Source organism: Phoxinus phoxinus (genome assembly GCF_949152265.1).
Source record: "Phoxinus phoxinus genome assembly, chromosome: 16".
In the NCBI taxonomy this organism is placed as follows: domain Eukaryota; kingdom Metazoa; phylum Chordata; class Actinopteri; order Cypriniformes; family Leuciscidae; genus Phoxinus; species Phoxinus phoxinus.
The window spans coordinates 9548814-9565868 of record NC_136891.1 but is presented as its reverse complement, the minus strand read 5'-3'; the positions used below and the strand labels follow the sequence as shown (position 1 = coordinate 9565868).

The window sequence follows — 17055 nt, the reverse complement described above, 5'->3', positions numbered from 1 at the left end:
GGTCTAGTGGTTCTCCCAACACTTTTGACAGATAGTTGAAAAACTGAAATCCAATAACTACAAATATTAGGACACTTCCAAAACATGTCCTAGTGATGCTGCCATTTGACTGCATCTATCGCTTAATGGGTCCACAGAAGAGAACATCCTAGAGCTTTAGTTTAGACAGATGAAGTAATAAACACTTTTATAGGCTTTTATAGAAAGAAAGAAAAAAAATACAAAAATGACTTGCTTTCTTCCAGATACGGGAGACAGCTGATCACTATAAAGGCAGTACATCACACCATACACTAGATGGCAGCATGCTCAAATGGGTCACAAGAGGTGCGAGAAGTGCCAACTTCAGCATCAGACCAGCTCGCCTGCAGATGTTCTGCTAAGTAAGGGTTTATGAAAGATTTGCTTGTCATGTGCTTAATCAGCATCCAGCACAGAATTCCAGTGTGTAATTACATTAGAGAGCCAGATACATTTAGACTGCGGAGAGCAGGCACAGTAAATGAAGAAAAACAGGCTGTTTGCAGCTCTGGCTCTGAAACTGGACAGATGGACCTAACTTGAAGACGAGGGGCAGACTGAAGACTGAACAAACTGAAGAGCATTCATGAATGAAACCAAATCAAAAGGCAAAGAGCCTGACAGCATAAAGAGGACATGGTGTATTTAGGAGGAGTTTAACTTCAAGTCATCATTTAAGGATCATAATCCAGGTTTTTGTACACAATTTCCACAATATTTTACTTTAAAAAAAAAAACATTCCCCAAAAAAGGACAATTCTGTAATTTCTTACAATCATGTCGTTTCAAACCTATTTGCTATTATAACAATTCTAATAATTTCACAAACCCAAAGCGCTACAAACCAAATACACATTGTATATTGTAAAATGTAATAATACTCCTATAAATGAGTGTGTGTGTGTGTGTGTGTCTGTGTTGAAAGCACTAAAATAAATTATACAAATAAATTAATACAAAAATCACACACACAAACCTGGTTTCCATGTTTTATGGGGACTTTCCAGACAATGATCTTTATACTGTACAAACTGTATATTATATCCCCTTACACTAACCCTATAACCCTAAACCTACCCATCACAGAAAACTTTCTGCATTATGACAGAATGTCATTATGACATTTTCAAAAAACATCACTTATGATTTATAATTCATTTTCCTCATGGGGATCAAAAAATGTCCTCACAAGGACAAGGATTTTGGATATTGCCATTTTTGTGGAGATATTTTGTTCCCGTAATGTAGGGTTTACCAGGACCCCACACCCACTCACAAGGTTGGTAATATAGTACAAAAAACAAAGAGTTCCTAATAAAAATGATTTAATCTTAAAGTAATTTAATGACTTGTAAAACAGTCCAGGTTTCTAATGGCAAAAGAGAAAGCATTCCATGTTATTTTTCTTGAGGAAACATTAGTAAAGAATTAAATTTTTCATTTTAAGATGGAAACTATTCCTTTAAGACACCCACATTAACCTTTTGTCATTTTTTGTGATCTATCCCTTTAAATTATATAACCATTAAGGATCTCCTTTTGTGCTCATTGAATGTATTTCCTGCCAGATTTCCGCTGTCATGGGAAACTGGATGATAAATAATCAGACACATCAGAGTCTCGTCATAGGGGTTTGCATTAAGACAGGTGATCCTGTTCTGCCCATCTGTCAACTAATCTCCCACATGTCTTTTTGTGTGAATGGGTGTATATGATATCATTTCCTGGGAGCTTGCCAGGCACACCTTCCACTCAGTATGACGCTCATCTCCAAGACAAATATCAGCTCAGGTGCACTGACATCATGCCTCCACAAGTTTCCAAAGAATAAAATAAGATGGGGAAAACCACACCTCACTTGTTTAAAAGATCCCTTGAGAAGAGCACGTTTACGCCGAAGGCTCCAACTGACACGGTCACTCCTGCTCAGTCCTGTCACTGAAACATACCTCAAATATCAGAAATAAAAATTTCACAGTATAATGTGTTTCTGTTTGCTTACATTAATGTTAGCACTTGAAATTAGGCTTTTCTCATCAGATAACCGATCAACGTTTGCCTCGAATCTGACTTGATGGTTTTTCATTGCAATATTGGATAATTTAATATCTTTAAAGTAAAAGCAGCAAGAGAAAATGCTTTGCAATATGTCACTTCATTCCAACTGTAAGGACAATGTCTATTCAACAGACCTTATGACAGTGGTTACTTAACTACACCCAACAATTTGTGTCCACCTGAGTGGATACTCTGTCCGTCAAACAAAATGACGACAAGTAATTTCCTAAATTGGAACTAGTGTCAATGAAAACTGCCCAAACACACACACACCTTAACAGTAGTGGTGGGGGGTGGAGGTGGGGGGGGATCGATTCTGTTCAATCTCGCAATATTTTGCACACGCAATTATATCGATACAGTAGCGCAAAGTATTGCAATATTTCATTATAAAATTATCTGTTTTACTTTCGGGTTTTCTCCATTAGTTTTCTTGGAGTTTACTCTGATAATTTACATTTGTGTATTACATCCACAAGGTGGCGCTTGTTGCGTGCTTTGTTGTCGTGCATTCAACACCTAATTCAACTGAAAATGGCTTCACAATCACAACCGGTTGTACACGGCGCTCCGTCGTCTTTCAAATCGAAAGTGTGGGTAAATTCCAGTTTTCATCAAAAAGGAGATATAGTAACGGCCCAGAGGTGCACTTTAACATCTGAGCAACAACTCTGATTTTTGATTTTTTTCTAAACAAAAATGCCAATATTTCCAAATTAATTTTGGTTGATGACCTTGCAGCCAACAGGACTGGACTCTAGCAGTACACTTTTTTTCTTCTTCTTTTTTTCTCTCTCAATTTGATTGAAGCTCTAAGTTACTCTTATTTATATGATTATTCTCAGGTTTATGTTACTCTATTATGTCAGCTTTATGTTACTCTATTGTATTTAAATAATTTTAAAGTTATGTGCTGGGAGCTCACCATTCATGTGAGAAATATTTAGAGAATAATTACGTCCTGTCCTGTAATAAGGTCCTGTGTCCTGAATGTTCAAGGACAAAGTTTTTACACTTCAGTTAATGTGTAGAAGATAATGTTCACAGAATTAAATGTGACATTTGAAGTGAGTTGAGCAGTCTTATTTTCTTCATTTTTTGTAATGCCTTTATAAAAATATGGGGGACATAAATCGCAATATATCACAGAATCGAATCGCTATACTTGCTGTATCGCAATATGTTAAGAATCGCAATAAGATTGAATCATGGCCCAAAAATCGCAATACTATCGAATCGCCACATGTGATAAAGACAGACAAGTCTGATCCAACACTTGCATTTTTTTTAGATTACCAGGTGATTTCGGGAATGGAACGAACCAAACTTAATTAACTAGCCTCTCTGGATACTCAAATGACATGTGCCATAAAACTAATTTTTATCATAGTAAAAAAAAATTGCCAAAATAAAAGCTTGACAAACAAAATGGCAGATAGCAACAAGGCTTCTCTGTGCAACGATATAGGGGCCGTTTACAAGACTAAAAAGGGACACTTGTGCATTTTGGCCGTTTATTTAAACCACAACAGCATTTTGCGGGCCTGAAAACAAACTGTTTTTTGAACATTCGTGAAAACGGTGATGTCATGCGCATGCGTATTACGTGTTCTGTCTAGGCTTATGTGGGATTCTTTACAAAGTGACATCGCCATCTACAATGCATAATACAGCGTTTTAAATCATTTTCACGGATCCGTGTGAACGGGGATCGTTTTGACAATGTTGTCGCCTGTACACAAAAAAACGCAAAGGAACTTTGTTGTGTAAACGTACCCTCAGATTGGCTATTTTAGGCTGTCAGTCATTTATCTGTTGTAGCAAAGGGTCAGATGTTCAACATACAGGTGCAGTCGGGTTGAGTCGAGGGGAATACAACTATAGAGAGCTAACCATGAATGAGCGAACTATGAAGACCTTCCAAAAAGAGCCTCCAAATGCTTAGTCTACTGCCCGAGTTCTCTATATCTGCTTAATTTAGTTGCCTTGTTTCAGAGATGTTCTTGTACCTGGGTTCCCAGAGGATGTATTCTGAGCCACTCCATTACGAAAGGCTGTTGCGGGGTGGATTGCTGAGAGCGTGTCCCACTTCCCCCAAAATCCCTGCTGAGTATGAGCCATGCTCTCAGAGATGTAATTAAAGAGCAGAGGAAGCCTCGCTCATGTCTGTGGTAATATACTACCGCAAAAGTTCACGGGAGCCATAGCAGAGCCAGCCATAAGTCACCCCTAGAGCAGGGTATTAGAACAAGCCTCCTATAGAGAGGAGCGTTGACCGAACACTTAAGAGAAATAAGGTAAAATGGACATGTGATATTAAAGGTCTACATTTAATTTTAAACATGAGAGCGAGGATGGGTCATGACACATACGGGTCAGGTGAGGTTAACTGTTCATGATGCAACTGCTGTGCAATCCCAGCGATCCTACACGGATGGAGGGGTCATAATAATATCAAGGGCTTCTTGTTTTCGGAAGCTGCTGAAAATAAACCCAGAACAAACATCACGTTAAACCAAACTGGCGTTTGACCAACAGGAAAAAGGATTTATTGGATCAAATGTGTGCGCTCCTTGTTTCTTAAATAAGAACGACACCCCAGACCTGTTCGCACCATTGCGGTTGAGTGCTTTATTTGTGCCTAGTCACATTGGATACATATGCATTCCCTGGCACAGGAGAACACAACATTCTGAAAATAACGAGCAGCACAAACACTTAAAATTAGAAGCGGGATCTGCTCTCAGGCGAGAGACCGGAAGGGGCCAAAATATGGGGTTGAGGGGTTCAGTAACCCCTCAACTTCATGTTTAACAGGCGTTTTTCTCTTGAGTTGAAGCTCATTTTCATAATGTGAATTGAATTGAATATGTATCGTTGTATGCATGTACCTCTTTATGATCATGTCGGAGAAAACCAGCACCCTGGTTCTTCAACATTTCTTTGCATTTACATAATAACCCCTTTCAACAAAGCTGGTGGAACTTAAAGGCACTTAAATGTATGTTTTATTGTTCCACCGCAATGACATAATGAAGCATGGCTGGGATTGTTCTCATGTTTTGGAGCAGACCAGACATATCTGTCAAAGGGCCATTCAGTATTCTTTCAAGGAGAAGTTAGTCAGTCAAGTCAAAAAGTCCCTATAAAAAAAATAAAAAAATTATCAAATAGCAGGCCAAAGCGACAGTAATTTGGAATCTACACTAGTTTAGAGCAATTTTTCTGCAGTCTAGAGCATTTTGAATATAGGAAACACTACAAGCAATGCAACATTTGCTTACTTTTTCCCTCAAACACCCCTTCTCGAGCATGGAATAAGCTTGAAAGATGGGAAACATGCAGCAGATCCATTTATTGGCGTCTCCGTTCCTGACATCAGTTACCAAGGAAACAGTAGCTAAGGGAGTGTAGGCGGCTCACAGCCTGATTCAGAATGTCTTCCAACAACTTACTACAACAGATTCTAAAGGCAGTATGACTTCATTGGATTTAAAACAGGGTGATAATACAATGCAAAACACAGAAAAAAGGAGTTAAATCATTAAAAAAATATCTGTATATTGCATAGAATAATATATGTCTAATAACAGTGGTGTTCATCAAGTCATCGCATTACACTGAAAAAACCCCACAATTCTTATATATTTTTGTTTCATTTTCCAGTAAAAAATATTTTATATTACATTTATCTTCAGAAAATATATATTTTTGTCAGTTTACTCACCCTCAAATTTTTCATACTCTTGTTTTGAGAATAAAGTGAAAAAATCTGTTAGTATAGTAACACAAAAATACACTTCTATTCAAATACAGTTATATACAATCTATGAAAGTAAATTTTATTATCGTATGCAGTATTGCTTTAAGGAAATGCAACTTGGATTTCCAGCAAGGATTTGGATTTCATGCAAGCTATTTTACTAAAACAAGTCAAATTAAAACACATAAAAATGTAATGTGAAGAAATATGTATGTGATTTCCAACTTGAACACCACAATCATGTATGAAGATTGGTGGTGTTATAGAAGAAAATTATAATAAGTATGCAAAAGTACAGTCCAAAAGAAAGGGGAAATTACTGCAATCTTAAAAAAAATTATATTAAATGTCGAAAAGAGGCCAACATTGATTTAAAAAAATGACAGACCATGGTGAGAAAGTGAACCGAATGAGCACAATAGTGAAGTCTTTTCGGCAAGTGCAGTTCCCCTCTCTCCTGGAAAAGCCCAGCAATTTGGTTAACGTTGGCTGTGTCCAAGCTAAGCCATATGGTCTCTTTTGCAAGGCTTCCTCCAAAATTTCAACAGATTTGGGCTCTCTGATTCTCCCCTATACAGAAGGAAGAACATCTTTGAGCAGAGAGTGCGGTGCAGCACATCCCGAAGGAGCTCAGAAAGCAGGATGAGGGCTTTCTGTAGATGAAGGGTCATTCATAAAGCGATGATAGACATCCGGACGTGGCTGCCGAGCGATCTGGGCGCATTATTGTGCTGAAGTGTGAAGAAGTGGCGATGATTATGACGATCAGCTTTAAATGATGCCATCAGTCTGTTAATGAGGTGGTGGCTCCAATCTCGCCCTGCTAGCGGGATACGGTTGGGAAAATGGGCTTTTGTGTCTCCACCTGACAGATGTGCTGAAAGCCGGCAGAGCAGCAAACCTGTATCAAGCTGTCCTGCTGGCTATTTTTATCTTCCCATTATGCCACTTTATGTCTTTTTAATCAAATACTAATACAGTATATTTTTGGCGCACAGAACACGAGTCGACCCACATGTCACTGCGGTCCTGCTGGAGTGAAGATGGATTTAGAAGAAAAAAAAAGCTTGGAGAAAAAAAAAATGAAGCGGAAAACTACATTCTATATACACGTAATCCATTGGAAACTATTCTGTGTTGTCCTGGTGAAGAGAGACATGGCCAAATATTTATTTTTCCCAGCATGAAAGGGACACAAATGTAGCATGTTTAAGTACAAGAGACGGCATGCACTTCGACCAAAAAGGGTATAAATGCACCATTTTTGAGGTCGTGCAAGAATTTTTTTGTCATCATTTCATTGTGAGGTTTACAAAAATGCTCAAGCCTCTAATTCAAAGCATGTGTGTACTAAAACACTCCACAAAATTAAAAGACAAAAATAGAAGCTAAAAAAAATTGCTTTAGGAAGGAACATTCTAGGCCTCAAACATAGTGGTTCTTTTTGCGCAAACAAAAATGGACACTTGACACTGACTCGTACTAAAAGAATTTAGATGTGAAACCACAGAAGACTGAGTGACAAATCCTCTTTAAGTCTCTACTTTAAGTTCCAAACTGCACTTCTCTGTCATTGCATCAATATATTTCTTACAGTGAGTATTAGGATATTATGCAACAACAATTTCTTCACACTCACTCATGCATCATTTTAAGGACTTTTTCAAGGTGACTGTTCAGAGAAAATCAACTGGTGTGCTTCGGAAGTAACTAAAATTCCTATAGCATGCTAGTATGTGACACTTATAGTATAGTGACCCAAGCAGCCTTTTGTCAAATCTCATTTCACACCACCAGAGTACTCTGGTCTGTCTGACAGCACTACTAATTCATCATCTGACAGTATGCATATGCCCCGATGGCTGTTTATAAATGACTGAGTAACCTGCTTCTCATTCCTTTCTTCTGCTCTCCTTCTCAGCCGCATTGTATCAGGTTTGCATCACGAGATGACATCAGACAGTAAGCATGCACCCGGTTCCATTGACTGCAATAGCTAAATATGGCTATGGGCCGGCACGCCACGGCCGGACGGGTGGGCGGCAGCAGGCCAACTCCATTACACGCGCTCAAAGACATTCTTTCAGAGAATATGAGCCCTTCACTTTCTGGCTGATCTTTCACAGACAGAGGAAAATATCCTTATATGGAGCATTTCCACTATATGTACATTACAACACCTGGCTGACGAACACTATCTGTTAGAATGTATGAATGATAGTTTCAACTTCATATAAAAGGGATAGTTCACCCCAAAATTAAACGTATGCCGTTTCTTTTACATGTCAGTCAAAGAGATAATGAAATATATACCCAAATCAATCTGAAATGAAGTGAGATCAGAATCAAAATCGAACTGTGAATTCTGTGCACCCAAAAAAGTGAATTATAAATAAAAATATAATAAAAAAGCGTTGTATTGTACTAGCATTCCTTGAACAATGGGGATTTCAAAGAAATGGATCCAGTATTGTTATTGTTAAAGGATAATTCCGGTATTTAACACCTTGAGTCTATATTGTAGTTTGTTTTGGATGAACAAGAGTGGTGGACAAATTTTTTTTGACAATGGTTCCTCTCTCGAGTTTTTGACTATAATAGAATTGGCCATGGACCCATTTAACATTGGAGTCAATGGGCATGTCCGAAAATGTCATTAAAACAGCCAATAATGTTCGTTTAAACTCAACGAGTGGTTAGTGGTGTTCGTTGATGTTCGTTTTTGTTCATCCAAAACAAACTACAATATAGACTCAAGGTGTTAAATACCGGAATTATCCTTTAACTAACTTAAACTATTAAAATCACCTTCATTCATTTAAATGCTGAATTTTTAAAAAAAAAGCTAAAATATAGTAAAATAAACTAAAATAAAGTAAATTCAAAATATGAATAAATATTATATATAAACAAATATGTATTATAACATACAAATAATACTAAACACTGGGTCTCATCATGATTTTTAGCACTCTAACTCAATATATTTCCAGCTTATTTCAATCTGACCCAACACTTTCTCTGACATGAAAGCATATTTATGCTTAAACTGGGGTCAAAGTTGATGTTCTATCACAGCTTATGCTGAAATTGGGGTCTTGGGGCACCCTATGGTAAAACTGAATACATTATAGAACATTTTAGAAATCGGTTCATTTTCATCACAATATAAATTCACACAGTTTACAAAGACTCTGTGACCTTGCCTACAACTAGAATACAAAACAGAGAAAAATCACTTCACGGAACATTATTTTGTGAAAAATGGCCAGTTTTGAAGGGAAGGCCAGAGCTAATAAACCCTCCACAGCAGCATCTATCCAAGAGTGCAGGCATTGTCCGTCCCACACTATTTTAATAAAATCCAAAACACAGCCATGATGTGAAAACTTGACACAGATGATTACAAATCAGTATTGTGTGTGCAGTGAACTGAATCCATGTACACTCCTCAGGCTCTTCGCTATGCCGTGGAGCACGTTTGTCTGGAGCGAAAAAGGCAGCTAAACAATGTTTGTTATGCAAGACGCGCACCGGTGTCCAACGGTGTACTCGCCTGGCTTACAGCATGCAGGGAATACACCAATAGTTAATGTTTTCACAGGCTGCAGGGGGCTCTGCAGATAAAGCCTGCGAAGATTTGACATCTCTTCTGTAGCAAAGAAGTAGGACATGACCAATGCTGAGTCACCATCAAAAGACTGAGATCATGTTCAGTATTCTACAGAGCGCCTCAGACTCCTCTGGGTCGTCTCATGGAATGATGCATCACTGATGGAGAAACACTCATGTAACAGAGCTAGAAGATCTTTCCCTACTCTCCATCAAAGCAAAGAATAATAACTTTCATTAAGTCATTAAGGACAACACAAATTCAAAAGGGAGCCTTTTTACATAATAAAAGTTGCTGTGCTTATTGTGAATGATGCTGTACATTAACCTAAAGAACAAATTGGGCAGAAGGATAGTTTTTATAATCTTTCTGCCCCTTTGTAATGATTTTCTGATAACGCACCCACAAAGGCACACATTATTAATATAAATTAAATCACACACTAAATGCACTTAGGTTGTCACCCATGGCTTCTCCATTGTGTCAGGTGTTGTTGTTCATCTAAAACAGACCAGAAATCTGTTATTTATTTCTGAAACCAGAAATAGACCAGATCTAAAATGTGTATATGTAGAGACAATCATTTTCTGTAGGACTTTATCAGTCTCTCACATCATTCTGGAGGAATTTTTGCCTATTCTTTATAACGTTGCTTCATTACTTTGATGGTTTGTGGGCATTTATTTAGGCACATCACTCTTAATGTCCCACCACAGAATTTCAGTCTAGTTAAGGTCTGAACATTGACTGGCAACACCTTGATTTCATTCAGCCAATCTGTTGTAGATTTGCTGGTGTGCTTGGGATCATTGTCCTGTCGCATGGCCCAATTACGGGCCAAGCTTTAGCTGTCGGACAGATGGCTTCACATTTGACTCTAAAATACTTCGGTATGCTGTACGGAGGAGTTCATGGTCGACTCAATGACTGCAAGGAGCCCAGGTCCTGTGGCTTCAAAACAAGCACAAATCATCATTCCTCACCACAGTGCTTGACAGGTGGTATGAGGTGTTGACATCCTGAGTTTGGTTTCCGCTAAACATCTCCAACTTTGATCTTGTCTGTCCAAAGGACATTGTTCCAGAAGTCTTGTGGCTTGTTCAGATGCAAGTTTACAAAACTGAGCCGTGCTGCCATGTTTTTTTTTAGAGAGAAGCAGTTTTCTCTTGGCAACCCTTCCAAACATGCCATACTTTTTCAAATTGTACCGTCAAGAAATTGAACATTTCACATGTTAACTGAGGCCTGTAGAGTCTGAGGTCTAGTACTTGGGTTTAGCACTGCACGGTCTGACCTTGGTCTGAATATGCTGGGACGTCCACTCCTGGGAAGATTGGCAACTGTCTTAAATGTTTTCCACTTGTGAATAATCTTCCTCACTGTAGAATGATGGTCTTTAATTGTTTGGAAACGGCCGTATAACACTTCCCAGGTTGGTGGCAGCAACAATTGCTTCTCTAAGATTATTGCTGATGCCTTTACTCCTTGGCATTGTGTTACACACCTGCATGCTCTAGAACAGCAAACTGCCAAAACTTCTGCTTTTATAGAGGTTTATGATGATCAGTTAATCAAAAGCATTAAATTAGCAGTGCCTGACTGCTACTTACCCTCTTAATTCCTATTCATTATAAAATAGATATAAAATGCCATGTCTAACAACAGCACTTAACTTTTTCCGTCATTAATAGCAATTTCCATCATTTATGAGACAACGCTTTCCAGCCATTGACGGAAATTTCAAGCTTTCGTGTTCGGTGTTTACAGTTTACGGTAGGGACCTACTGTATTACGCAACCTCTGAAAGAGTACTGACTCTCCTGATCAAAACACAGGCAAAAAAGAAGCAGAAATAAACAATATCATATGTAAACAGATACATATGTAAAATAACGCAATCATCAATATTAAACAGTATATAAATAATAACTGCCTAATGTTATTGAATGAAAAGTTGATCCAGGATGAGGTATTGGACTGTGAAGCTTTGGGGGTGTTGAATGGCTCTATCTACTCCATTATGTTTTGATCATGATTCTGAATCCGATCTGGATGTAGTCTTTGAAAAAAACGTGTTTATCTTAATTTTTTCTATGACACTTACCCATATTCAAGTGTTGAAATAAAAGGTAGAATAAAACATTTTTGTTTGTTTGTTTCTTTAAAAGCAGAGGGTCTGTTCTTTTGATATATTGCATAATAAAATATTCATACAACAAATTATTCTAGGGGCCATGAAACCTTTGTGAAAATTATTTCAAAAATGCTGGCGGTGGCTGGCAACTTTTTTCAAAAACACTGTCAGGGAAAGAGTTAACATGACTACACATCATCTAGCACATCCTCTTGTGCTATATAATAATATTTTAAGCCTTACTGCACTAAAAATCTAATAAGGATGCAAAAGTTGCATCGATAGTATGGTATTATTGAAGAAAAGAGTAGAAAGAAAAGAAATCTGTCAAGCAGGCTGTGAGCTTTGAGCATGTATATTCCAGTCAAGCAGCCTCAACCTTGACTGCAGCTTCCTTTGGGAACTCATTGCAGAAAAGCTTTTCATTAACAAGACCTGGGTGAGTAACAGCCTCCGTCATCCTTTGAAGTCCACAGAATTCTTGATAAAAACACGCTCATGAAAAAGCGAATTCAGAGCTTCAAAGTGGTGATTTAACTGAACTTAGTCCAACAGACATTAACATTACATTGCAACACTATCTGTGTTTGATTCTGCAGTGTGAGGGTTCACCTGGTTCATATTCTCACCTTCACACGTGCAGATGTCAACTCGGAATCTATGAGTGCACATGTTCGCCCATAAGGTAGAAGTTGTTTTGTTTAAGACTTTAAAAGATCTTTAAAAGGTGTACTAATCCATTTCCCCCACTAAAACTAATTTCACACCTTAAAAAAACATTTAGGCAAATACACTACAAAGCCAAATATAAGAGCAAGATTGCGGTTCTACCGGTATTGGGAAAACAAATAGGAGACCCCTGAAACATAATTTCCTTATCATACCTTTAAATGACGAACAAATCTCATCTGCAGGCTTTTTGATCGATTTAAGCTATTTGTACTGTTAACTGCAGTCAGTGTCTTTAACATTGGTATTTACCTTCTCTGCACCTCCAGCTCCTCTGGCGAAGGACCATTCTGCACCTGAGGGGTCTGTCTTGGCAACTGGGGGCCTGATGAAAAAGAGGAAAAATCAGAATTAAGCATCAGTTTTGAAAACTTATGGTAAAGCACTAAGGACATTTAAATCTGATCAATAATGTAAAGTGCACTGGACAGAAGAACAGGTTTTAGAGCGAGAGAGAGAGAGAGTAACGGAGCGCTGGCGCATCGATCAGTTGTGTTGGACAGCAAGAGTTAATTAGGACATTATATATCAGGGAAAGGGGAAAAGATTATCTGTAAAAAGAACCATCAGCAGTAGTTCAAGCCACTGTGCATTAAAAAATGGCTAAGAACCAAAACGGAGTCAGAGCCAGGACAAATAACTTAAGGGGGCATTCGAAATGCCAAAGATGTAGTTGAAGTGACATATTTGTCACTTTAACTAAACAATGTAACACTATATCATCCTTGTCTGAAGATTTCAACTTTGTTAGAAATACAAGCAAATGCATAACCGTAAAACCATACAAAACAATAAAAATAAATGTAATATAAATAAAATGAAAAACAATCATATCAGCATGTTATATAGTATGTTATATATATTCATATTAAAATTAATTATTAATTATTATTGTCACCATTATCATTATTTTAATATCATTATTACGGTTAAAAATTATATTTATACATTTCTTGCAAGAAAATCTCAAATAAAACTAATATTTAAAAGGACATTTACCCAAACTGAAATGTAAAAATCAGAAAAGGCTACCGACAAAGCTAATGAGCATTTACAATAGCAACTTTACATCAGAGGATGTATGGTTTTATTTTGTGATTTGACTAACATGTATAACTGTATTATCAGTGCCAGCCTGAATGATGAGCGCATGCCGGGAATATATCATGCAGATGGAAAACCGAGCCTTGATATTGTCTTTGGTAAAGAGGCCCTGATACTTTTGCCAGGTTGGATTTGAGAACGCAGGGATGCAGAGTTTGGAATGAAAGCTTAGCACAAACACAGGACAGGTCTCTGCCGTGGCACGATTGACTGATCGATCAATGCAGCATTGTGCAGGTAAGAGAGGTCTGTTTATAGATCTGGAGGAAAGGCTCTCTCTGCTCATTACCAGACTACATATGCCCTCCACCATTTCCTGTTTATTTGCTTCTCACGGCATGGCATTGCAAAAACAAAACCTTTTTTATACTTTCACCTGTTTAACCTGTGTTTTTTTCCCTGCAGTTTGACCATTTTAGTGGGGGAAGGTAGTCTAAATAGCCACATAGTCAAATTATCGACTAGCAAAAGGTTTGGTCCATATATCAGGTTTGAAACCCTCTGTCCGACAAAGAAAGACCAGTTAACAATTTGTTTCGTTTTTGCACGTTTTGCATGGAAAATCTGAAAGGGCTTATACCACAATAAAAAAAAGCACGCTAACATAAAACAAAACAAACATAAAACACATCAAAACATCAAACATAACATTTAACAAAAAAACACACAAAAAAAAAACACAACATACAAACATAAAATCTAAAAAATAATAAAACAAAATATAACAAAACATAAAACTTCAAACATCAAAACAAAACATAAGTTATAAAAAACAAAGCTTAAAACAAACATAAAAAAACAAATAAAACAAAACATTTTATATGAAACAAAACTACATAACATAAAACCATAACATTAAACCATAACACAACATTTACAAAACATAACAATAGAAACCAAAAAAAAAACAAAAAACATAGCCTAAAACAGAAAAACACAAAACAACATTTAACATAAAACATAACATATAAAACAACGTCTGTCTTGAGATAAAGTCCTATTTTTTAAAAATCAATATTAAAGGTGGAGCAAAGCAGATCATGGCATGCAATGCACATCGAGTAACAAACTTAAACTTTACCATAACCAGAAAGAAATGGCTTGCAGAACATGCTAATTGGATTAAACAAGTCTGAATGTATTCTCCTTACAGAACAAGACTCCATGAAAAAACATGACATTAGAGCTGAGCCATCTGGACAAGCCAAGCCGTAATCAAGTCATCTGTCAAATCTAATCTAACAGTACAGGTTTGTGCCCCCTTTTAAGAAAGCCAAACGTTCCTGATTGTCCATGTTTGTGTAACCCACTCTACAAATTCCCTTCTCAAATGTTCTTTGTCTTTAACACATAAAACACACCTACGCCAGCCTTAATGTGTATGAAAAGGCCCTGTTATATAAGCAAGCACCCTCCATCCCTCTTCCTTCCTTGAAACAGAAACAAACATTACTATTAAAATGTGTTGAGCTAATCACAAATTATCAAAGCCAAAAAGAAATCTAATGATTCAGCAGATTTAGCCACTCCAGAGACTAAGGTCAAATTGTACAAATATTAACTTGATTGGTTATTATGGCCACTTTATGGAGATTTCCAAGTGCAATGACTGCCATTTGAAACACTGACACAAAGGCAAGCATACTTGGCCCATTTAACCCGGCCAATCTGAGCACTTTAAAGGCTGGCTCGGGTCCAAACGCACTCAGTGTCAGCCTTAATATGAACTGATCCTCCTTCAAGCCAGTTTGGTAATGTACTGCTATTAGATCACACACTGATAGCATAACCTCCAATGTACTTCCTACTCTACAAACATGCACAAATACAAGAATACAATTAAAATACACAATTTTACATATGTATGTAATTTGTAATAACAATGTTATTTTTCATTTTATAATGTTATTAATTATAAAAATAAAATAAAAAATGTTTTATCATTATTGGATGCAAATTGCATCAGTGTATTTACATTTTGCACCATTTAGCTTACAGCTAAAAATGAGTTGTTATTCAACTATTTAACACTAACTTATATGTTAATTAAAAATGTCAAAATACACCAAAGATCATACTCAAACATTCTCTTCGTTTAAGTTTCGTTTCGTTTAGCGGACCAACACAAAGCTAAAGAGTCCGAATAGCACCTACATGAGAGGAGGGAACCACCGAGCCTCTTCTGACAGCAGATGTACTGTAGAAGTCCATCCTGGTCTTTATGTGCACTTGTAACAAGTGCGCTAGAGCCGTTCGCATCAGCTCCCAAACTGCCATCAATGACTCCATGAGATCTCAGAGAGAGCAGCATGTTGTTCTGGCTATTCCCGAGCAAACACTGCTGTGGTAAAATAAGACCGGACCAATAGGATGGCAGTTAGACGCTCTGCCACAATGTTCACAGAGCAGGATGTGGTTCACTTATTGCACTTTCCGGACCTGATCAATTATTCATGCCTGGATGGGCGAAGGGTAAAGCGGTCAATGTTACAATCACATCACAACTATTACGATCAGGTGGGTGGAGAAAAACATGAATGTATTTGTAGGCTTAACCCTTTCGGGAGAAAGACAGCAAGAGACGCAGATACAGAAGGACTGAGACCCACAGTATAGTGAGCCACCTACAAAATACAATTTAAGATAAACATTTCAGAAAAATGTGAAGACATTTTTTTTTTTTTCCACACAACGGATCAAAGGTGTCTTAGGAAGTCTTTTTAAGCACTGACAGGGAGATACACAGCTTGTCTCAAAAGCCACATGATCAAATAATGGCCATGAAATCAAGTTATCGAATGATGTCATCAACAACTAATAGCAACAGATACACTGGGGAGCTTTCATTTCACAGAGTTAGATCATCTTTAAAAATTCACACCTCACATTAGGACCACAATGAGTTCAAGGGAGGAAAAATAAACAGTGCTTCCCTGAAACTTGATGGTGTCGCTGTTAGACCGTGTTAAACAAATACTCAATATATATTATATACAGGATCTCATTTTCTACTATTTATTTTTTCACCATTTCTTATATTCTAACCCAACATTTTTGATGTGGCACTACATCTATTGCCTCATCAGTAAAAATGCCACAGCTGTAAACCTCCAAGAATCTTGTTTTTTGCATTGACTGTTCAGAGCTCAGCTTACAGTCAAAGGAATAGTTTAGTCATTGTGTCGTTCAAAACCTGTGTTACTTTCTTCTGTGGAACAAAAAAATATTTTAAAGATGATTCTGGTCCATACAATACAAGTTAAATGCAAAACAACACTGGCCCCATTGACTTTCATTGTATCGACCAAATAAAAATGTTGTGTTCTACAGAATAAAAGTCATACAGATTTGGAACAAAATAAGGGTAAGTAAATGTGACCGAACATTCATTTTTGGCAGAACTCTTAAGATCTCTTTAACATTCAAACCGCCACATAAACAGTCACATTAACCCATAAACTCCCTAGGTGTGATAAAGTAACAGAAACCATATGATTGACAAATGTCCAATGAGCAATAATAATTGGGATATTTCCCTTAGCAAGCACCATTAATTGTGCCCAAAGGCTTGACAATCAGTCCAGGATTGATACACCACCTGTCCTTGAAAGACAAGACAACTTTTTCCTCCTC

At 37.3% G+C, this 17055-nt stretch overlaps 1 protein-coding gene across 12 annotated transcripts in view; it reads right to left on the bottom strand.

Annotated features, from left to right (window-relative positions):
• enah (ENAH actin regulator) overlaps positions 1-17055 on the bottom strand; it is a gene marked incomplete at its 3' end in the record, with an annotated part of 102787 nt that overhangs the window by 17576 nt on the left and 68156 nt on the right. For all 12 annotated transcript variants that reach the window (XM_079639619.1, XM_079639621.1, XM_079639623.1 and 9 more), the window contains one exon: positions 12571-12643. In XM_079639619.1, the coding sequence (XP_079495745.1) occupies positions 12571-12643 (73 nt within the window). The remainder of the gene's footprint in view (positions 1-12570; positions 12644-17055) is intronic.